The sequence below is a fragment of the Convolutriloba macropyga genome, chromosome 7 (genome assembly GCF_964194025.1).
Source record: "Convolutriloba macropyga chromosome 7, txConMacr16.3, whole genome shotgun sequence".
NCBI lineage: Eukaryota > Metazoa > Xenacoelomorpha > Acoela > Convolutidae > Convolutriloba > Convolutriloba macropyga.
The window spans coordinates 28582771-28607669 of record NC_134474.1 but is presented as its reverse complement, the minus strand read 5'-3'; the positions used below and the strand labels follow the sequence as shown (position 1 = coordinate 28607669).

The following is a 24899-nucleotide window of genomic DNA, read 5'->3' as shown; positions in this document are numbered from 1 at the left end:
CAAATGCTATAGAAGGAGGTAAATAGGAAAAGGGCAGAAAATTCTCTGACAATGCAAAATAGCGAAAAAGCCTAACATCTATGTGCAAAAAATGGATGAAAACGCTTCCGAATACATTTACCAGGTCCGAACCTAGCTGGCAGATTGCCACAAAAGAGCCCCGCAAAAACCTTGTAGACCTCCAGTTTCAAAAAAATAGTCATAGAACGAGACCAAAAAACTTTTACTAAATGCTGAGACGTTATATTTGAATAAGAACTTAATCAACTTATTGTTGCTTCGATCAGCTGCTCTCATATAAACTTCAATTAGAGTGACACACGCTCACTTGACCTTGTCTCTTTGAATAAAAGTAAAGAAAGGTCAATTTCAGACGTAGGAACTCGTTCCAGGTTTGAAGTGATAGTGACGTCATATGTTCGTAACAAAAAGCATGTTGACGAAAATTAAAAACATAGCCGGACAAGTCCTGACGAAAAATTGAAATAACGATAAAACTCGAAAACAAATTGCCGCATGTGAACAAAAAAAAACAGCTAGCGAGAAAGCGAATTTTTGTTCCAACAACGTTTTCTTACTCTACTTTAAATTTAGAGCGAATAAAACGCACGCCGCAAAAGCTTTCGCTCTTCCGCTCCATTTCCTGTTTCGACGTGAGCAAAATAACTACTGCAAATTGACTTCAAAAATCAAAGATGTGTGAACAGATCTTGAAAAAAAACATAACAGGACAGGTCCTGACGTACAATTCGAGGAATTTTCATTGACTAAACAGAAAATTAGACAAAGGACGGACTATGAGTGAATTGATAAAAACAAATTCGAAAAAAATCAAACAACCAAAAAAAACGGGAAAATCAACGGTGAAATGGCGCATGTGAACAAAAAACCAGCGAGAAATGGAAATTCGGTTCGAACAAAAAACTAGGCCTAGAATGAAACATGAATGGATTGGGAAAACCATTTAGAAAAAAATCCATTCCAAAAAATTGAAAAAAACGGTAAAAATTGAAGTGAAATTGCCGCATGTGAACATTAGAGCAAAAAAATCACGCCGCACAACCACTCGCTTTTTCGCTCCACTTCCTGTTTCGGCGTGACCAAAATCACTACTCCAATTTGACTTCAAAAATCATGAAAAAATGTGAAGTCTAAAACAAAAAGACAGCGCCCCAAAACAATTAAAATTCTTTAAATTGTAAAAAAAGACAGCGCCCCAAAACAATTCAAATTCTTTAAGATAGCGCCCCCAAAACAATTCAAATACTTTGAATTGTAAAAAACCAAGAGAAGGCGAACAATAACATCAGGAATCACTTTACGGTTATTTATAGAACCGCTTTCGAAAAAACGGCAAGTGATCAAAAAAATTCTCAGCGCAATATTTTTCACGCCTAATCTTCTCGCTCTTTCGTACAATGATGCATGAACAAAAATCTCTAACCTCTTTCTATCTATCGCACCGCTTTCCGATTTTGAATTTATTTCAGCAGATTGAACTAACCACTTGTTTTCACGGTAGACAAGGATTTTCTACATAAATTTAGATCCAAACGACTGATTGAAAACATTATATTCCCATGAATCATCAAGTCGTAAAAACAACGCCAATACAATTAAAATTCCTTAAAAAAAGAGCGGCTAAATAGCCTTCGCGAGGCTCACGGCAGCTAAAAAAAACTACAACTGATTTCAAACCAAATTTTGAAGAATATTGTCGATATTTTAATGTAACAACTGAATAAGCATTGCCAGACGACAAGCATTAAAACAGAAATAGCCACTCTTACAAAAACAAAATACCTGTGTGAGACCATAGGACAAGCATACCAATCGCACAACGCCTGCCAAACAGATAGTTTCATAAAATACGAAGATTATGCTGAAGTTCTTGAAGCTACTAACCTAAAATAAAAATTGATGCAATTGACACACAGCCTGCACACAATCTTTGAAGATATTTAACAAAAAATTTAAAATACTTTAAAATAAATTGCAAACTCTCTTGAAGAACCGCTTAAACTGGCAAAATTGTTTGAAAACCCATCTTATTGTCTCTAGAAAATATCCAGTAAACCATCCACAGAACCTTAAAAAGTTTGATTGGCCTCGAAAACAAAATAACAAGGTATCAAAAATTGAAAAAAAATATACAGAAAAGGTGCTGAATATAAGAGACTTGTTATCTTCAAAATCATTTCTTTGTCTCTAGAAACTATCCAGTGACCTATTTCCAAGCTCTAAAAAAAGATTCATTGGCCCCTAAAGGTAAAGGAACGCAACAACAAAAAATTTAGAACATAGCTGGCAAATTGCTGAAAAATACTAATGCCAGCTAGCAATCGCTTAATGAACTTTTATAACCTAATGCAGATCAACTTAATGACCGGGCTTTATATGCTTATCCTGTTTCTTTTGATTTTGCTCTATTGGTTCGCACGTATTTACTGCATTTCGGAATTGAATGAGCGAAAGAATTTATAATCCATTCAGTTGAAACAGCGAGAGAGGTTAAGTCCGAAGTCAAACGTGAAAATCCTGACTTATGTGAAACTAAATGGATCAAAAGGTAAAGCGAAATAAACAGAGAGAGCGCCTAAATAATAGCCGTGGAGAGCCTGACGGCGGCTGTTAAAGATGTTTAAAGGCATTTTTGCTAAATTTTGTAAAATAAACATCTTCAAAAACATTTTCAAATTGAAATTATCTTCAAAATTGAGAAAATTAGAAATTTTACAGAAAAGTTGCTGAACAGAGACACTTGTTATCTTCAAAATCATTTCTTTGTCTCTAGAAACTATCCAGTGACCTACTTCCAAGCCCTAAAAAAAGATTCATTGGCCCCCATAGGTAAAGGAACGCAATAACAAAAAATTTAGAACATAGCCGGCAAAGTGCTGGAAAATATTAATGCCAGCTAGTAATCGCTTAATGAACTTTAATAACCTAATGCAAACAACTTAAAGATCGGGCTTTATATGCTTATCCTGTTTCTTTTGATTTTGCTCTTTTGACTTTGAACGTATTCACTGCATTGCTTAATTCAATGCGTGAAAGAATTTATAGTCCATTCAGTTGAAACAGCGAGTGAGGTTAAATCAGAAGTCAACTGATCAAAAAACTTGAATTAGAATTTTATCGAACTTAATTTAAAAAAAAATCAGAAAATTGCAAAAACTGCAATCAAAAACCACTTAGAAAATTTGCAAAATTCAAGCGATCAATATATTCAAAAGCATCTGCTCATCTCTTGAACATAAACACTAACTTATCTGCAGGCCCTGAAAACCTTTTATCGGCCCCTATAGGTTGAAAAATTATAAACAAAATTTTTATTGAGAAGTTGCCACATTTCATAATATACAGTCAAAACATTCCGTTGGAGAAGCTTTCTAGTAACACATTTTCAAGTCTTAAAACTTTACTGCGCCTCTTAAGATTAAAAATTTTTAAAAGACATTTTATCAAAAAAAACTTAAAACAGCCAACATATATAGCTCAAAAAGCAGAGTTAAAATAAGTTTGCTTCCAGAAGACTTATGAACTTTGGAAAACGTCAGTTTGTGAATAATCGCAAAACAATAGAAAATCCCCAAACATAAAAAATTTTACCTTGTATTTAGGTCTTCCCAGTGGCTTCAGAACTCTAAGAGAAAGCTACTAAAGTCAGCTTAGGTGCTCTAATGAAACTTCATGCCCACGTGACATTACCTCAATAAACGGTTTTGAAAACTAAGTCATGGAAAAGCTGGAAAAACACGTAACTAAAAAGCACCTTGCATAGCTGACAGGTTGCCAGAAAAGAGCCGCTAAAGCTTTGAAGATTTGCAGTATCAAAAAGATTTGTATCAAGGAAAATCAAAGAATTTTCTTCCTTTCATTAGATGCTACTCTTCTTTTCACTACTTGCTCATAAATGAACCTAGCCGGCAGATTGCCGGAACAGTTCCCAAATAGGCACTTGTGCCCTTCCATGAACTGAAACAATTCAAGAAATAAGATAGACAGATTGACCGCCAGTCCTTTAATAGACTACTGGACTTTTTGGTTAGATTCTGGCTGTCATTTTTGATGAATTGAAATTCGAAATCAGAAACTCAAGAATTAGATCATATACAATTGGCACTACTTAGATGTACACTATTGACCTTTAACTAGTAAAGGTTCAAAAATTAAAGTTTACTAATTGAGTTCAGAAGTCATTTTCTTAGTGAATAGTCACGCAATTGACCTAAAAGCAGAACAAATGCCGTCACGCACATAAATTTTGCTGCAAAGCAGTAGAAACAACAAACTGAAAAGTCAACTTCAAGAAGTCAGGTCGCAAGATTCATCGATGGAGACAACGAATCCAAAAACATAGCAGGACAAGTCTTGAAATACAATCTAAAGAATTGAATTAAAAGCAACTGAAAAGCGATTTATCTGACTAGCAGATCAATTGAACAATCCCAGGCTAAGAGACAATCTCAAAATTTTTTTCACTATTATTATTCCTATTATTATTATTTTTCTTATTAATTTCAGCACCATTTAAAATCCCAACAGTGCAGGAAAATTAAAACAGATAACTTTTGATCTTTCGCCTGAATAAAATTTCGGAGGGCATAAGTTTCAAACCATAAGAGAGTTCACTCAACTCAACAGCGACGGCATGCGAGCACGAAGGTCTTCCAAAAATAGTGCGAAATTTGGGAACAAGTAAATTTCAAAAATATTGCGACCCTGTAACCATCGTATTTCGTTTCATTAGTTCCGAGAAAAATAGTGGAAGATTGCCAGTATGATGTACAAAGCGATGCGGATACAAAAGATTTTGATCACAAGGCGTTGCTTAATTGCAACCAGTGTAGCTGCTTCAGGTACGACGAGATGGGTGTTAAAGGTGACAACCGAAAAATCAAAAGCGCGGCAGAGTTCATTATTCGCTGAAGTTTTGTTAACAGAAAATTCGGCAGAGCATAATAGATCGAATTACAGTAGTCAACACGTGATAACACTAGAACTCTAATTAAACTCAATTTGGACTGGTGTTTTAACTTGATCTCAAATTGACCACACTTTACGGAGATAATAAAATGAATTCGAACAAACAAAGTTGACCTGTCGTTGCAGAGTAAGTCGACAATAAAAATAACAACCTAGAACTTTTACCTGTTCAGTGTGGTCACCATCTTCTGGCAGACGTAAATGACCATGTTTAACAATTACTTTTCCGAATAATCAGATACTCACTCTTATCCGCATTCAATTTCAATTTTGCATTGCTAAACCAATGAATCGAGGTCAAAATATTATCAAAAATGCATTGACTGAGGGTTGAACCGCATACAAAACAAAGAACGGTATCATCTGCGTAGATATAAAAAATTATTCCCAATTTTTTCAGTTTATCTTCATAAGGCAGTATATAACAGGAAAAAAGTAAAGGACCAAGATCCGACCCTTGTGGCACACCCGTCTTAACTTTAATATCATCAGAAAGACATCCCTTTATGATAATTTGTTGTAAACTATGCGAAAGATATTTTGAATTAACAGTAACACCAAAAATTGCAAACCAATCCATTTCGCTAATATCAAATATAAACTGATGATCAATAATAACAAACGCTTCGGACAAGTCTAACCCAATACACATCACGGAAAGCGACTCGTCTAGATAAAAAAGCAGAACATCAAAAACTTTCAAAGCCGTTTCTGTTGAATGCGAGCAACGAAAAGCACTCTGAGACTTGCTATTGAAGTTATTGGATTCCAGATACAAGTTAATTTGCTCAACTTCAATAACTTTTGACAGGATTCTTAGATTTGTCACAGGGAGAGAACTCGACAACTCAGGATCGAGTTTACACTTCTTTATGAGCTGCCTCGTAAGTATCCTGTCTGGAGAAAGTTTCAATCAATTAACGCAATGAAGTAGTCCGGACAATTTCTCAAAACAATTTTACATAACCTCGTTGGCATTACATCACTCTGTGCCGTACTGTTCAAAAGTTTTGGTAGAAGTAATTGCAAATTACTTCGTGGAAAAACCTGAAAAGTGTCCAGGGTAGTTGTATGTGAATCATTCAATTTAAGACAATTCGATAGAGGTAGTGAAACTAATACGGTTTCTACTTTCTTAAAGCATTAAGCTTCATTGCTAGACATTCTAACCCCCCTAGTGACTGCAGCATGACATTGTTTTTTGCAAATTGCTTCATTATAGAAGAGTTGCTGCATTATAGAACCCAACACGCTCATTTACACTAGCGACACATTTATCAAGGTATTAACGATACATTTATCAAGGTATTTACAGCTCAAAATACTCCAAAACTGAATTAAGAAACTAGTTTTTGGCTTCGGAATTTCCAATCTTTCGCCAAGCTTTCTCAAACTTCCTTTTCGCTTTTTTCATCGTTCTTAGCTCAACGTCAAAGAAAGGGCACGTATGAATTCTCACATACTTAGTTTTCAGACGATGGTTCTTATCGACAAACTGATTTCGTTCATTGAAAAATTGTTCCAAACATTTTCAGGATTATCTTTGTCAATCGGAGCAACAATTTGTTCTGCAAACGCTACCACACCAACATTCCGACATTTTCTACACTAGGCTCTCTTTACAGCTAAAATCTTGAGCTTATGCAGAAGGTAAAAGTGCACAACTCCATGATCAGAGCATGGAAAAAAATTTACAAGATGTTCTGATACTTCAATCTCCTCGGATGTAATAACTTGGTCTAAAATTCCACCACTTTTGTGAGTAGGCACAGTAACTTGCTGTTGCAAACCAAATTCATCCAAAAAACCTATTTGTTGACACATCATTTGATAGCAACATAGAAATATTGATATCACCTACAGTAAGTAATTTTTTGAACAATAGCGCTTTCTCCTCAAAAAACGATGCGATGTTAACTCAATCATAAAGGCATATACATTAGTATTTGGTCGACGATATATACACACCAAAAGCTCAATTTCAATTAGCTTCAATAAGATTTCTAATTTGCGAGGTATTGTTGCGAATTGATCTTACATTATGTAAGCATACTTTTACACGGTCGGAGACAGATCTGAAATTTGATGGTCATGTTTCAAAGAAGACCAGCCATTCCCTCGCTTTATGTAGAGATGCTTTCTTTTTTGTCTGATAATTAATATTTGTGCCCTTCTTGGAAACATTGCCTTCAGCGTTCCGTTTCTTCGAATTACGATCACTAGCAGTAATGTCAGTTCGATTTCTGAAAGCAGCTCTAAGATACGGGTTATCCGGTTTCTTCAGAGAATTTATCTCCAGCTTCATTGACTTAATTTCAGTAATCAGCTAGTGTACTTTTTCTATTTTAACTTCAAGAGCAGATTATCGATCAAGGTCTGATAACTCTGTAGTAAAAGTTGACAAACAGCTCGGATAAGAACAAAATATCATTTCAATGCAATTTGTTATCTGAGCAATTCCAAGGCAAGATCCATGAACACATTTAGATTCACAACGAACATAGATAACGCGTTCTTGTTGAGTACATAAACCCGAGCACACAGTTAGGGACAAATAATTATAGTCTGAAGACTGCAGTAAGCGCTGAATAAGTCCTAATTAAACGAATAATCTAAATCCTATTATCTAAAAAAATAACTACAAGTAACAAATAAATCAGTCGAACAAATGCGGAGAATTCTTGCGCCAATTGTTGACTGAGAAAATAACCTGATGCACTGAAAGCTCAAACAACTGCGAAGAATTCTTGCGCAAAAAGTTTGATCTCGGATATCAGGAATTCATTGGTCGTTACTTACTACACCGTTTGCAACGTTCGAATATGAAGCGTACAGGTTTCTTCCGCATGAACTTGAAACCCACTGTAACTGGGGCTATTCAAACGAAGTCCGGCCTCTGATACAACAGTAAAAAATTATAATCAGGAGCTGAATCAGAATTAAATAGCCTCCCGGGTGCACGTGGAGACTATTTGAAAGTTCAAAAACTAAAATAATCAAACTAAACAACAAAATAATCAAACCTAAAACTCTTGAAGCTTTTACCATGAAGGGCAAATATGATACAACTAAATATAAACAACTCACGCACAAGCCTTGAAAGCGATTCATTATCCAGTAAAGGCGGACAACCTCTTAAAATATGACAAATGCTTAAAAAAAAACAACTGAGAAGTGCAAAAGCAAGCTCTGCCGGAAAAAAATTTCCATGTAACCCATCCCTGGGACATAAAAAAATATTTTAGGCCAGCACAGACCGTCAAACTCAGAAAATGACAAAGAAAAACCAAAAAAATTAAAAACTATCAAAAATTTTAACAAAATTTTGCTAAACTTTGTGATATTAACATCTTCAGAACCATTTCACTGTCTCCAGAGACCATCTAGTATTCCTATTTCAAGACTTCAATAGTTTTATTGGCTCAAAGCTTGATCAATTCGGAACGTAAAAAAATTACAGAAAAACTAAATTAAATTTTATCAAAAAAATTGGTAAAACTCGTGTTATTAGAAAATGTCAAAATATCAAGTATCAATCCATTACCTCTAGCCACTATGCAGTAACCTATTATCAAACCCTTCATGAGGTTCCTTGGCCCATGGTGCCGGAAACAAATCGCAGTTGAAAAATTTTCAAAACTTACAAAAATGCAAGTTTTATTGAAAAAAAAAACAAATTCTTGACATTAAAAAATGAAAACTCTTTGATTGCCACTAGAAACCATGCAGTAACTTACTATAAAAACCTAGAGGAGGCTCCTTGGCCCTTGAGGCTTGAGAAGCCTCAAAATGCCAAATTTTCAGAAAAATTGAAAAAATTTCGAATTTTTTTGAAAATTGCTAAAATTTGTGATATTCAAATGTTGAAAACCATTCTATCGCCAATACAAAAAATTGCTAATGTTCGTAATGTTAAGAAAATGAAAACCATTCAATTGCCCCTAGAAAATATGCAGTAACCAATTATCAAAAACTAGAGGAAGCTCTTTAACACCAAGGGTTAAAACTCAAAAATGACAAAATTTCAAAAAACTTGAAAATTGTAAAAATTAGTACAAATTTGCGTGTTTGTTTCTAGTACCAAAACATATAGCTCTTAAACTGGCCATAACAAAAAAAATATGTCTTGCAAAAGTCCTTTATCAAATTTTACACACCTCAATTTTAGACTGGTTCAACAAAAAATTTAAAATGAAAAAACGCGAAAAATTGCAAGATCTTGGGCTCGGAAACTGTCTATCCCGTTTTGAAAGCACAAAGTCATGAAAAAAGTTGTGAAAACATACTAGGACAAGTTCTGAAAAACAATTCAAAGCATTGTATTAATTTATGACCTTAAAATCATTTACTCCTCATTAATAGGCAAATGAGAGCTGTAAGTAATGAGAATAAGCAATCAAACAAAATAAGAAAAACAAAACCAAGCAAGACTTGAAATTCATTTATCTCTTGAAAAACAGGATCAACATTAAAAAACAACTGCTATGGACTCAAACTGCCAACTATATTCCTCTATTTTCATTAGCAACCTGTCATTAAATGTCGATGCGTCCTCTCACAAATAATATTATATGATACGACAAAACTAACCGAAAGCTGCACTATCAATCTGAAACGTTTTGAAAACAATTTGTATAAAAGTCACAGAACGCAACAGCTACTAAAAGTACAATTACATCAATTAATTGAGTCGTCAGGCACCACCGTTGAGACCTGTCATCAATGAAATTAAGTGATAAGACGGCAATGAGTACAAATCCTAGAAAAACTAGAAAAATCACCAAGATTTTTTTTTAAAAAACGAACACATATGTACCGTATTAAAAGCACCTAGGGAAAGGAGACTCTAAAAACAGAAGTTAAATTGAAACACCTGAAAAAAGTCACGCCTCAAACCTCGATTTTTCGCTCCCGTTACTATTTCAGAAAGACCAAAATCAACACTCTAATTTGACTTCTCATTCACGTAAAAAAAGTCGGAAAAAGCGTGAACAGATCTCTAAAAAAGTTAAATTCAACACACCAATACAGTTCAAATTCTTCGAATTGTAAAAAAGACATAGCACCAATACAATCGAATTCTTGGATTGTAAAAAACCACGATGTCCCCAATAATAGCCGCTATCGCTTCGTGGCTATTAATTATCAATTAGAGTGACACAATACTCACTTTCCCCTTGTCTCCTTAAAAAGTAAAGAACAGTCAAATTGAGAGTGAAGAAGTCAATTGTGTGAGAGAGGTCACTTGTGGCAAAAAACTGAAACAAAAAAATTGCGTGAACAAATGAATAAAAAGCAGATTTGCAGTGATTTTAACAAAGAATCTTGACGACCAAATAAAAAAACATAGCAGGACAAGTCCTGATGTACAATTCAAAGAAATTTCATAGACTAAACAAAAAACTAGACCTAGGACGGACTATGAGTGAATCGGGACAATTTCTAAAAAAAATCAGATCAAAAAACAAAACATACGCAGCAGATTGCCGGAAAATAGCCGCCGTTGATTCCAATAAGCATGATTGGGATTGAAAGAATAGAAGGTATCGAAAAAAAGATTTTTGTACAAAAACATTTCTTAAGTCCGACTTATTTTGATGGCATTTCGTAGTTTAACTTACTTCTGTTTCTTAGAGAGAGGCTACAGGGGCTACTATCAATACCAATAAGCATAAGAGATGGTAACTGAGACTTATAGGAACGACGTTTAAATAGCGGGCATCTAAAATTGGGCTTTATGGGTTTATCCCGTTTCTATTTCTGAATTCAGTTTTTTATTCTGTCTCTGTTCATTTTGAATTGCTTTGCTGAGCAACTGATGTTTAAATTCACTTTTAGCAGAATGAGAGAAGAGAGAAACTAGCCTTGAGAAGTCAAAAAGATTTCACGCAAAATGCTGAAAAAGCGGCAAAATGGTAAAGCGAAAAAAAGTTCGACGAAGTAAAAAAAATTAGGAGTGCTATAATAGCCGGAAATGGAAATTTGGTTCAAACAAAAAAAACTAGGCCTAGAATGAACTATTAATGGATTGGGGAAAACCATTTAGAAAAAAATCCGATCTGAAAAATCGAAATAACGTTAAAAATCGAAGTGAAATTGTCGCATGTGACAAAAATTCACTAGCGAGAAAGGAAATTTTTGTTCATACACCGTTTCCTCACACTACTTTAAAATTAGAGCAAAAATTTACGCCACAAAACCACTCGTTTTTTCGCTCCACTTCCTGTTTCGGCGTGACCGAAATCATTACTCCAATTTGACTTCAAAAATCATAAAAATGTGCGTACAGATCTTCTTAAAAAAAGACAACGCCCCAATACAATTCAACGGCTATAGATTACTCTATTACAAGCGTATAACTGTAGTGGCTTACCACTGAGGGAGAAATCGAGACAAGTAGCTGGGAATATTATGCTGTCTTTCGCGAAGCAGTTGACTTCTCGATCCGCTCTTAAATCAAACAGTCTGCATGTCGCATCATCGGACGCAACTGCGAATGCATCCCCACTAGGGTAGAATTTCACACAGTTAATATCAGCCTCAGGACCATCAAATGTCTGGACTGGCTGTCCAGAACGTATATCCCAGACTATCGCCATTTTATCAGCACCACCCGACACGAAAGTGTAGCCTGTCTCTGCGGGCGAGATATTGACACTGGTGACATCAGCTTGATGACTATTGAACACTTGCATCTGTTTGCAGCTCTCAACGTCCCACAGTGCAAGAGTGCTATCCCCACTTCCAGTCAAAATCTATGATAAACATTTTAAATTAAGTTTGTAATAAAATATTACTGCAAACTGTGATGTGATTAATTCTCTAAAAACTTTGGCAACCGATGGCAGGTAGCGTTGGAAGGGATGGACAAGAGGGGGGTCCAAATCCCCAGGTGGACGTTGGGAGTGTTCGGAGGAGAGGAGTGGGTGAATGGGATGGGGTGTTGTTTACTAAGGGGGTTTAAAGTTTAAGACCCGCCCTTAAAACCGTAAAATTGGCTCCTCAAAACAATTTCGGCGAATGGCATATTTAGAGACTAATAAGACGTAAGACTCTTAAAGAGCTGCCCAGCCACTTAATAACCTCCGGGCTTCACCTATTTACCCCGCTTTTTAGGATGAATAGTTAAAAGGGTCAGACGAAAAATCGGTCAAGCGAAAACCCGCATAAAGACCACGCGATTAATATAATTGCTACAAACTTCGTTCGAGAGCAATTAATGAACAGAAACTGATGTGATAGGCCAATGAAAATAGACTCCAAAATACTATCAGTACTTCAGTGATACCTTTAGACAGCAGACCTTACCACAACGTTCTTGTTCCAACCCCATCACATATTAGTGAAGAAAGCACAGCTATACTACCAGGGCTTTTCTAACCATGACACCCTGGAAACTCATCTGAGAAAGATATAAGTAGTTATAAAGATGTTTTTTCTGGCGAACGAAATGAGGGCTAACTCCAAAATCCCGTTTCCCAAAAACTGGATGAGTTAACTGCAAATCTGGACACTTATAATTTCAATTTTTTCCAGAGAATTTGACAATTTCAGATACGAATTCCAGCTAAAAACTACAGACAAGTTTTCTGCGCTTTTTATTTAAAACATTTGAAAAGTTTTCTGCACAAAAAAAAACATTTGAAAACCTTATTCTTATCAAAAATAAACGAACCAGTTTACCAATTTTCAAAGCTAAATGACTCTTTCTAATACTTTCATTCTCGTTCGAAATTGTAAAAAAATTTCGGATCTTTTCCGTTTGTGCCCCCCAGCTTAGTGGGTGCATATTATTAGCAACCCCCAGACGCACGTCCCATATTTTTACATAAGGATTAACTATGTAATTACACGTGCTCTGTAACTGAGGGGTGCATAATGTACTGGGGACACATACGGGAAAGATCCAATATTTCTTTTAAATTACCGGAAAAACAGAGGTACTTTATCAAGAAAAATTGGATCTTTTCTGTTAGCGCCCTTCCCAGCCGTTAATTTAGCACCCATAAAATCTAAGTTTTCGCGAATTGTAAGAGCGATATTTGCATTTCATTGCAACAAGAGTGTCTAGGTAGACTGAAGGCACTTTTAGAATAGTTTCCTTTGAAAAATTTTTGAGCCCTTGTTGTAGCCGATAACACCAAAAACGAAATTTTTATTGATGCTTACATTATATGCAACAAATTTTGGTTGAAATACTTAATACTTTTAAACTATAGCTGTGCTAGCTTTTTGTTCATATATCTTAATGCATAAACTTACTTAGCTGTAACAGTATATTAAAAACATGTAAAAAGGGGGTGCTCAACTATGCGGGGGAGGCGCTAGCAGAAAAGATCCGAAAAATTTTTGAAGTCCAGGTTTTTCAGCTATCTCAAAGGTGGGCATAAGAAGCCCTCTCTCATGCACACTTGCTTTTTGACGCACTTGTTTTTTGACACTTGCTTTTTGACGCGCACCCCTCTCATGCACACTTGCTTTTTGACGCGCGGCAACATTCTCATTAAAACAAAGATTTGCAAAATCAAACTAGCGTCAGATAGATTTTCTAGTTGATTTTTCCAACCCACTGTGTACTTATTACAATTTTTAGTCTTCTAGTCTGTGCTTGCTGTGTACGCGTATATGTTGGTGGTTGAGGGGTATGCTGCAAAACTTGATAAAATTTCTCATGAAATCTACTCTCCATGACCGGCAATATGACAAGAGCTTCAATATGACACCCCTCATCTCTTTAGGATGCATTAATAGGTTTGTTCTTCGCGTTGTATTTGAGAATGTTAGAATCAAAGTCCCAATCTGTTACATAATTATTAGTCTGCGTCCATCTCAATTTTCAGAACAGAATTCAAGTTAAATGACACAATTATTCGAATTTTGAAAAAAAACACACAAAACGATTGCCATTCAGGGTGACATGTTAAAAGTCTACCTAACCATTCTTGCATTCAAAACTGACCAGTATTGTACGATCCTTTAAGAAAAATGAAGTAAAAACCAAAATGTCACACATTGCAAAAACATGATGCCTGTATTTTAAATAGCTCTTTGAAATTTTTCTATATTTCACAAAACCTAAAAAGAATAATGAACAAGAAGACTTTTAGTTGAATGCTATATGTTATATTAGAAGTCCCTCTTTAATAGAAGATAGGAACAAGAACAACAAACAGAGAAGAAAAGTCGGCAGACTGCCGAATATAGCCTCGAAACAGTTGCGTGCCATAGAATTTAGATAGAAACGATGAAATGAGACAAAATTATCGACGACAAAACAATCGAAAATAAAAACAATAGCAAATAACAGATATTAACTGCCGAAATTCACTCAAAAATTTATCTTCGCTTCATTAGAAATGAGTTTGACCTAAAAATGGAAGTAAAATTGAATTTTATAATGTAGAAGTCCGTTCATTGAGGACTCAATAGCACTTGAACCAACTAAAAGTTAAATTAAATTTCAATGAACTACAAAACCTAAAAATAGTCCTGGAAATCAAGAATGGACATTATGAACCATTTAAATAAAGACAATTAAACTCTTAAAATGGAAGCCAACTACCGCTCATTGATATAAAATTTGCTCTCAAAAAACAAAGTTGTTTACAAACCATTTTCTCACTCCGTTCTAAAAAAGCTGAAAAAAATACGCTTTAAAACGATTCCCATTTTGACACTTTTTACGCAGAAGTATTCTTGTTTCTTCGCCGTGACTAAAATAACGAGACAAACTATAAATCTCATTGACATCAAAAAACATAGCCGGCAGATTGCCGGAAAATAGCCGCCGTTGATTCCAATAAGCATGAGTGGGATTGAAATAACAGAAGATATTGAAAAAGAAAGATTTTTGTACAAAAACATTTTTTTAAGTCCGATTTATTTTGAAGGCATTTCGTAGTTGAACATACTTCTGTTTCTTAGAGAGAGGCTACAGGGGCTCCTGTCAATACCAATAAGCATAAGAGATGGTAACTGAGACTTATAGGAACGACGTTTAAATAGCGGGCATCTAAAATTGGGCTTTATGGGTTTATCCCGTTTCTATTTCTGACATCCATTTTTGTACTAACTCTGTTCATTTTGAATTGCTTTGCTGAGCAACTGATGTTCAAAATCACTTTTAGCAGAATGAGAGAAGAGAGAAACTAGCCTAGAGAAGTCAAAAAGATTTCACGCAAAATGTTGAAAAGGCGGCAAAATGAGGTAAAGCGAAACATTTTTTTATTCGACGAAGTAAAAAAAAAATAGGAGCGCTATAATAGCCGGCTGAATAGATGAGGGCGGCTATTAACAAATAACGTATTAACATATATTTTTAAAACAGCCCGAAGACTAGAGAATCGAAAAGTTGTGTTGCGTCTGGGTCACAAATGGTGGCTGAGAAGTGTAATCAGACGCTGTGGAAGAGTAGGGAAGGAAGCGGAGTGGGGCCGGGGGTCCAAATGTAAAAAGGCCCTTCGCGCTATTATTGTGCGTCTTCTCGTTTGAATTGTACACTTAGCGGCCAGGAGAGCTTTAAGAGAGCTGCTCGGCGACTTAATTCGTACCGAGCTTTACCAAATTATCCCATTTTTGAGGGAAGGAAAGTCAAAACCATCAAATGATAACCGATCATACGTAAATCTGCCTAAAAAAGGGCTCCAGGACTAATATAACCGTTAGTTGTGAGAGCAATTAAAACATAATACATCAAAAAGAAACAAAAAAAAGAACAAAAGTATTAAAAAATTGAAATCTTTTAATATTGCACACATCACTCTATACTTAAAGTGAACAAAAACGAGCCCAGTTTTAAATTTAATACACTTTCTGAAATCAAAACAACAAACTAATTTGCATCAGATCACACCACCAGAACAAGAAAACAACAGAAAATCTCAAAAACCACAAAAAAATCCCTATCGACAGTAACGACTTTCCAAAAACTGCTCAAAAGCGATAGCTAATTAGTTTCAGATAGGAAATTGTTCACCACTCCTACAAGGGCCTACCTGGTGGGAGCTGGCTGCCCATCTCAATTGATCAACGACAACTGTTGACGAGTTGAAAGAAGACGGTTTTAACGGATTTAATTCTCTAAACGAGGACTGTCATTGAACCGCTTTGCCAAAAACAGTTCATAGTCTTGTCAAAAACAGGTTCGCTCTACAGATTTGATTATATGACACGATGTGATAAAAATAACGATACAGAGCCTAGAACCAAACATAGAATCCCAAAACCCTTGTAAAACCAAACAGGTAGAGCGAAATCGAGGCAAGAGCCTACAACTGCAGAGGAACCCTGATTTATCAAAAAAGGAAGTGACATAAAGCTGATAGCTGTCTCAACAAATTTCATACCAATAAAGCTCTTGAGGGAAGATTATTTTACGATTTACTTGGTAACAGTGCAAATCTACGGCCACTCATCAAGAAAAGTTCCAAAAAAACTAGCAGAGAAACTCAACAACAAAGATCGCATCAAGAAGCGTCAGAACAACAACCAGCAAAAGCAAGTTTTCATTCATCTTAGTGGTCTCGCTCAATGGCTTCGGAGGTTCCACGGACTATCAAAATCGCTGTAGGAAGTACAATTAGCAGTGAGAGTTTCCTTTAACATTTACATCCACCCCTAGAGATTTTGGAATTTTCATTGCTTCCGGAGGCTCGTCGGAGTATCGAAACTGCAAGTGAAAACTTTGTCACCATAAGTCCTGTCTTTTTTCTGTTAGTGAATCCGGAACCCCCTCGGTGTATTGGAATTGCAGAAGGGAGTTTCATAGTCCTCGGTGAGTCAATCGCCGTAAAGAGCTGAAAAAACTGATTGCCATTCTTTCTGTTAATTAATTCGAAAGCTCCTCGGCATGGCATCAGTGAACTGGAAAGTACTTCGTTTTCCATTCATTCACGTTCTAAATGAATGCAGCAGTCGAATTTAATCAAAACCCCTCGTTTGAATTGTACACTTAGCGGCCAGGAGAGCTTTAATAGAGCTGCTCGGCGACTTAATTTGTACCGAGCTTTACCAAATTATCCCATTTTTGAGGGAAGGAAAATCAAAACCATCAAATGATAATCGATCATACGTAAATCTCCCTCAAAAAAGCCTCCAGGACTAATATAACCGCTAGTTTTGAGAGCAATTAAAACATAATACATCAAAAAAGACAAACCAAAGAAAAGTATTAAAAAATTGAAATCCTTTAATATTGCACAAATTACTCTATACTTAAAGTGAACAAAAACGAGCCCAGTTTTAAATTTAATACACTTTCTGAAATCAAAAACAACAAACTGATTTGCATCAGATCAAACCACCAGAACAAGAAAACAACAGAAAATCTCAAAAACCACCAAAAAATCCTTTTAGACAGTAACGACTTTCCAAAAACTTTTCAATAGCGATAGCTAATTAAAGTTTCAGATAGGAAATTGTACACTACTCTTACAATGGCCTACCTGATGGGAGCTAGCTGCCCATCTCAACTGATCAACGACAACTGTTGACGAGCTGAAAGACGACGGTTTTCAAGGATTTCATTCTCTAAACGAGGACTGTCATTGAACCGCTTTGCCAAAAACAGTTCAAAGTCTCGTCAAAACAGGTTCGCCCTACAGAATTGCTCATATGACACGATGTGAAAAAATTATCGATACAGAGCATAGACGCAAACATAGAATCCCAAAACCCTTGTAAAACTAAACACGTAGAGCGAAATCGAGGCAAGAGTCACAACTGCAGAGGAACCTTGACTTATCAAAAAAGTTGACCCAAAGCTGATAGCTGTCTCAACGAAGTTCAAACCAAATAAGCTCTTGAGGGAAGATTATATTACGATTTACTTAATGAAAGTGCAAATGTACGGCCACTCATCAAGAAACTTTCCAAAAAACTAGCAGAGAAACAACAACACAAAGATCGCAACAAGAAGCGTCAGAAGAAACAACATCAAGCAAAAGTAAGTTTTCATTCATCTTAGTGGTCTCACTCAATGGCTTCGGAGGTTCCACAGACTATCAAAATCGCAGTAGGAAGTACAATTAGCAGTGAGAGGTTCCTTAAATATTTACATCCACCCCAAGAGAGTTAAGAATTTTCATTGCTTCCGAAGGCTCGTCGGAGTATCGAAATTGCAAGTGAAAACTTTGTCGCCATAAGTCCTATCTTTTATCTGTTAGTGAATCCGGATCCCCTCGGTGTATTGGAATTGCAGCAGGGAAGTTGATAGTCCTCCGTGAGTCAATCGCCGTAAAGAGCTGAAAGTACTGATTGCAATTCTTTCTGTTAATTAATCCGAAAGCTCCTCGGCGTGGCATCAGTGGACTGGAAAGTACTTCGTTTTCAATTCATTTACGTTCTAAATGAATGCAGCAGTCGAAGATAATCAAAGCCCCTTGTTTGAATTGTACACTTAGCGGCCAGCAGAGCTTTAAGAGAGCTGCTCGGCGACTTAATTCGCACCGAGCTTTACCAAATTATCCCATTATTGAGGGAAGGAAAGTCAAAACCATCAGATGATAATCAATCATACCTAAATCTGCCTCAAAAAACACTCCAGGACTAACAGAACCGCTAGTTTCGAGAGCAATTATAAAATTATACATCAAAAAAGACAATGAAAGAACAAAAGTATTAAAAAAAAATTGAAAAACTTTTAATATTGCACACATTACTCTATACTTAAAGTGAACAAAAACGAGCCCAGTTTTCAATTCAATACACTTTCTGAAACCAAAAAAAACCAAACTGACTTGCATCAGATCAAACCACCAGAACAAGGGAACAACAGAAAATCTCAAAAACCACCAAAAAATCCTTTTAGACAGTATCGACTTTCCAAAAACTGCTCAAAAGCGATAATTAATTGATTTCAGATAGGAAATTGTACACTAATCTTACAAGGGCCTACCTGGTGGGAGGGAGCTGGCTGCCCATCTCAATTGATCAACGACAACTGTTGACGAGTTGAAAGACGACGGTTTTAACGGATTTAATTCTCTAAACGAGGACTGTCATTGAACCGCTTTGCCAAAAACAACAGTTCATAGTCTTGTCAAGAACAGGTTCGCCCTACAGAAATGATTATATGACACGATGTGATAAAAATAACGATACAGAGCCTAGAACCAAACATAGAATCCCAAAACCCTTGTGAAACCAAACAGGTAGAGCGAAATCGAGGCAAGAGCCTACAACTGCAGAGGAACCCTGATTTATCAAAAAAGGAAGTGACATAAAGCTGATAGCTGTCTCAACAAATTTCATACCAATAAAGCTGTGCAGGGAAGATTATTTTACGATTTACTTGGTAACATTGCAAATCTACGGCCACTCATCAAGAAACTTTCCAAAAAACTAGCAGAGAAACTCAACAACATAAAGATCGCATCAAGAAGCGTCAGAAGAAACAACAACCAGCAAGAGTAAGTTTTCATTCATCTTAGTGGTCTCAGTCAATGGCTTCGGAGGCTCTACGGACTATCAAAATCGCAGTAGGAAGTACAATTAGCAGTGAGAGGTTCCTTAAACACTTACATCCACCCCTAGAGATTTTGGAATTTTCATTGCTTCCGGAGGATCGTCGGAGTATCGAAATTGCAAGTAAAAACTTTGTCACCATAAGTCCTGTCTTTTTTCTGTTAGTGAATCCGGAACCCCCTCGGTGTATTGGAATTGCAGAAGGGAGTTTGATAGTCCTCGGTGAGTCAATCGCCGTAAAGAGCTGAAAGTACTGATTGCCATTCTCCCTGTTAATTAATCCGAAGGCTCCTCGGCATGGCATCAGTGAACTGGAAAGTACTTCGCTTTCCATTCAGTCACGTTCTAAATGAATGCAGCAGTCGAAGTTAATCAAAACCCATTGGCGCTCTTGAGGCAGTTTTTCTGCCTATCATGCGGAGACTCTCTGCAATTCATAGCCAAAAGTACTCATATGGTTGAGAAGGCCACCTGAAAGTTCGAGAATTCTGCTCATCTGCAACGTAGGTGTCAACAACCAACGAGAACGTGTTCTAGATAAAGTTGCAAGCACAAGGCATGTTTGGTTGTCCAATGCGTTGAAGCAGTCAAAAAAAATTTGCACAAAAAGGACAAGATTTTGAAAAAAACCACCACTAAAACCAGCTAAACCCAGCTGGTCAAAAATAGCCACTACCAAAGTAAAGCTCACGAGTAAAACTCAATACGATGGTATTTGCTTTCAAGGAATACCGGAATCAATGGTTCTCCACGACCTGATAACGGAGGGAATTGATATTAGTTACGGATTAGAAATCTGAGACAAAAAGCAGTCAATAACAGCGAGTCAATAAGCAATCGCATATGAAGTGGATGAAAAATTCAAAAGCAATTTCAGATGAAAATGGATCAACAGAGCGGGCGATAGCCCAGCTACTAAGCCAGCAAAAATTAACCATCAAATGATTAATAGTGAATGTAAGAAGGCTCCTAGACTTCAACATACGCAATCTATTCTCTAAAGAAACATCTCGATCATACTGCATAGTCTGCTTAACCGAAACATGAGTAACATCAGACATTACAGAGAACCTTTATTTCTCTACGGGTATTATATCTACTGAAGAGACTGATCCACAACCATGGAAAAAACCAAACACTGGGGAGTACTCATTACAATTAAAAACCTATCTATTATAAATCTATCTGAAACCAATAATTTAAGACCATAGCTGTACAGATAAACACCAAACCAGAACAATCTGTTATATATACGTACCATCCCCGAAAACGAGCCACTGTTGAGAAGCACTCACTGAAACTCTGATGGAACTTAAAGCTCTGTCTCTCAGAGATGCTAAATGTGGCTTTTTAATTAATGGAGAACTCAACTTTGAAACTGCCAATAGGGAAAGCGTGACTTACGAAATTGAGTATGAGACAAGTATACTCTACGAGATTGAAGTTACAGAAGTTCTGCCCCAAAGCCGAAAATAATCGACATTTCCCTGACAAAAAAGAAGCGAACAGAAACGTAGACGTATCAGTAGAAAACGCTTTAGGTAACAACTACGTCATAAATGACAAAAAACTTCGATCAACGTGCATTCCAACGATCAAAGTGAAAACATCATACGACATATCCTTGTCAACAACACCCCCTAAGTTAAAGCGAGCTCACATCAGAGTCGACTGGCAAAAGTTCAACGCCGACATCGAACAGAACTATTCAAATCCATTCTGCTACAGCAGCCTCGATGAACTGATGTACCACTGTTATAATTGGATAAACAAAATCATTGGAACTCAAAATCCCAAGAGTAAATGAACATAGACCACAATTGCTGCCGTGATAACACCAGCTGCATCTCAACGCAAAATGCTCGGTACTCTAAAGAGGGAACACGAAAGGAGACAACTAGCTAGCAACTCCAGATCAAATCAAACGGAGAGAAAAGACTATCAGGGAAGCAATGCTAAACCAGCAAGCTGATTACGAAGGACTCTTCAAGAGTAGAAGGATTTCCGACCTCAAAAAATACCTAGTCACCTAAATCAAAGCAACTATCAGACGAGAAATATTACAAGAAAGCAGAAGAGTCAGACCAGAAGTTGAATACCAAAGATAGAGAAATTCGAACTGCTTAACATCACCTTCTGTAAATTCTTCCCAAATAGTAGCCAAATTCATCAAAATGATTACCATTAAAAAGGTCTTTGGCTGCACAGGGCCATGCCGTTACGGTCTGATCGATGTGCTGGGGTGGAATTGGGGGTGGAGGGTGACGTGAGGGGGCGGGCTGATGTGGGAGAGGGGTAAGTTGGGGAGAGGGGGTATGGTATGGGTGGTCAAACTCTAAGAGCCGTCCTTCACACCTTGAGTATAGGTCTCAAACCAGTTTCTGTGAATCACATCATTGGAGAATAATGAGCTGAAGGGCTCTAAGAGAACTTAATGCCCTATGGGCGTTACCTGTTCATCCCGTTTTTGAGGATGAAAAGTCAAATGCGTCAGACGAAAAATCAAAAATAAAAGACCACAGGACTAATATAATTGCAAAACTTCGTTTGAATGCAATTAATTATCATAATTCCTATGCGAGCTGCAATAATACAGCCCAAATATTTAAATTGAAAAAAAGCCAAGAGTACAGTAACATAGCAATGCTCAAATTCTCGCTTCGCTGCAAATTATCATTAGCCCTCGCCATATCCAATGTAAACGAAAAACAGGCTGCTATTTACCTGATTGTCGGAGTGATCGAATTGACAGCAGGACATGTATCCTGTATGAACAGCAACGGTTCGTTTAGTAGCTGACACATCTTCCTCCATGCTTAGCTTGTACACGTGACATTTGTTGTCCAGTCCCCTAATACACGAAAAAAATCCTTTACTAGTATTCTTTAATGATGTAGCTTTAAAGGTATACAAAATATTGTCAAATACACTCGTTAACAGTTAACGTAAAATTCCTTTTTTCTGACATGGTAAACTGCCTTTGTTGAAGACCAATTTCATGAACCAATCGAACCTTTTTCATTTTCATATATGTTTGCCAATTCGGTTAACAGCACAGGTTTGACTTCCACGCTAAATATTTAACTTGATCACAAACTTGCTTAGAAATGAAGGACTGATTTGGATGCACAGATTTCACGAGGGAGTGCTTGAAAAAAACTGGGAAAATTAAAATTGTTGAAAAATGCTGCTGCTCAACTTTCTGCTGCTGCGGGAAAACTGGTCACTGTCGATATCAATTTAATCTGTAAGTAGTCTGGTCCGTTTTTTTTCGAAATTACTGACGATTATGCCTGGAACGATATATTAATAAAAATAAACAGTCAAAAGTATGTTGACAGGAAATGGCCGTCAAAAACAGGCAGTTTAGCATGTAAAATTGCATTTTGTGCGTTTACTTTTGTCAACGAGTGAATATGTATTTTTCTTTGTTAGGTGCGCTTATCATTTTTCTAATTTTACTCCGATTCATATAAAATTTGTTTGATATAGGACTACAAAGGAGAGTTTACCAAGCCAGGTAACTTTGCGATTTGAACGTTTACTTTTGTCAATGAGAAACAGCTACACCCACAGTTACCAATTAACTGTCATAATTTTAGGAAGAATTGAAGTCAATTGAAATTGTCTAACCCACACGAAACGAGAGAGCCCGAAGGAGAGTAAGCACAAGCCATAACCCATGTTGTTGGCATTGTCACAGCATGTTTCTAAAATAAGAAGAATGGTGGGTTAAGAAACGTGATTGGTTAAAGCAATAACAAATTAAAAAGGTATTTTAAAAAATTTGACGTAGCAAAGTACCTTATTAGTGGTGAAGGCGTCCCACACTAACATTTTTCCATCTTGTGAAGTACTGACGCAATGCCGTCTATCAGTGCTCCAATCCATGCTCAATACTTTACCTTGATGACCCTTGAGTAACCTCCGAACTTTCATATTCAAATTCGTCACAACTTCGAGTTTTGCAGCTGCAGTTGTCACTAAAACAGTTATGGTCAACGTCTGAGATCAAAAAATTGTAAATTAAACCAAATTTTTTACATTCAACATCATTTAGTTTCTGTTTTTCCTCAGCGAGTTTCTCTTTGAGTGTCTCGATCTCTGCCCTCAGTTCAGCAACAGTTTCTTCACTGCTGCTGTTCACTGCTCCTTTCGCCATCATTAAAGTATCTTGTAAATAGGATGAAAATTGATTCGATTTAAAGATAGCAGCATTAATTGTTGAAAGTTATTGTTCGCTTTCACAGTATAACCATGGGGTTTCTAATTTGATTCGGGAAGATTGTGTCAGAATACACGGTACTCTAGCACGACAGTATCAACAATAGCATTCTAGCGACAACTGACCTCTCTGTTAGCTCTTCAATAAAATACGACCATTTGAAAAGAAAAAGGCGTTACTTGTCAGCCAACAATTGCAAACGATGTCAAACAAAGGCAGACTCATGTCGATTGACTTTGTTGTCTTTATTGATATTAGTCGTCTTTGTAAAAGAAACCAATTTGTCAAATTAAAATTACTTCCAATACTTAAAACAAACGTTTTCGAACTTTACGTTCATCGTCAGGTTAAAACTGTTTTACAAATTGTTAAAAGATAAAATGAATATGTATTTACATTTGTCTGAGATGACAATTAAAACAATTCTAGGAAACATTCTAAAAAATTCAATCGAAAATTTTTCCTTATATACAATATTTAGCCTATTTACAACACATTTACATCTGTTATCAATTTACTTAAAAACATTCCTATTCCGGATTTTTCGATTTTGTCCATGTTCTTGTATTTTTAGGGTTATTCCGAATTTGCCCTAACCATAAGTATCCCTCTTGTGGAGGTTTTGCAAATTTCGTTTTGTCATGCACAAAATGTTTTTTGCCCTATGCATTCTCATTTAGTCAAAATTATGATTTGAACTAATATTTTAGCGTGAGTTCCCTCCCCCTATATTCGTCGCGTGTGTTTAGTGCCGGCTTCAGCTTGCTGATATATATAGCTTCGATGATCATTAGTCTTTCTACTGACCGACAGGCGTCCAGAATTCTCCATTCAATGTCATTCGTGGCGCCACGACATTCAACTAGATGTTGACCCACCTGTGAATCCTTCTTTTGATGTTCTGTTATCCTTGTGGTAACATGCCGGCTTGTTTGCCCAACATAGATGGATCCGCATCCATTACATTTAATTTCATATACCACGTGGGATTTCAGATCTCTATCAAAGGATGATTTCAGGGTGGGGAGGCACGATCTTAATTTTCGCGTTGTAAAAACTACTTGCAATTCGCATAGTTTCTTCAATTTGCTTGCGAAGTTTTGAGTGAGGTTGCCTCTGTATTGTAGAAAAATATTTGGCTTATCATTAGATTTAGTCTTGCTTTTTTGATGCTCTTTTGGTGTTGTTCTTAATTGGTCTTTACCGCCACTTATTATTTTTT

General features: G+C 36.5%; 1 protein-coding gene across 1 annotated transcript in view; it reads right to left on the bottom strand.

Moving 5' to 3' along the window:
- LOC142342751 (guanine nucleotide-binding protein subunit beta-5-like) overlaps positions 1 to 23805 on the bottom strand; it is a 42506-nt gene extending 18701 nt beyond the window's left edge. Inside the window, exons 1-5 of the mRNA XM_075394287.1 lie at positions 23497 to 23805; positions 23257 to 23435; positions 23086 to 23162; positions 22177 to 22303; positions 11363 to 11744 (exon numbers count right to left, since the gene is read on the bottom strand). Coding sequence (XP_075250402.1) covers positions 11363 to 11744; positions 22177 to 22303; positions 23086 to 23162; positions 23257 to 23435; positions 23497 to 23617 — 886 coding nt within the window. The 5' untranslated portion in view covers positions 23618 to 23805. The remainder of the gene's footprint in view (positions 1 to 11362; positions 11745 to 22176; positions 22304 to 23085; positions 23163 to 23256; positions 23436 to 23496) is intronic.
- Between the last annotated feature and the right edge of the window lie 1094 nt (positions 23806 to 24899).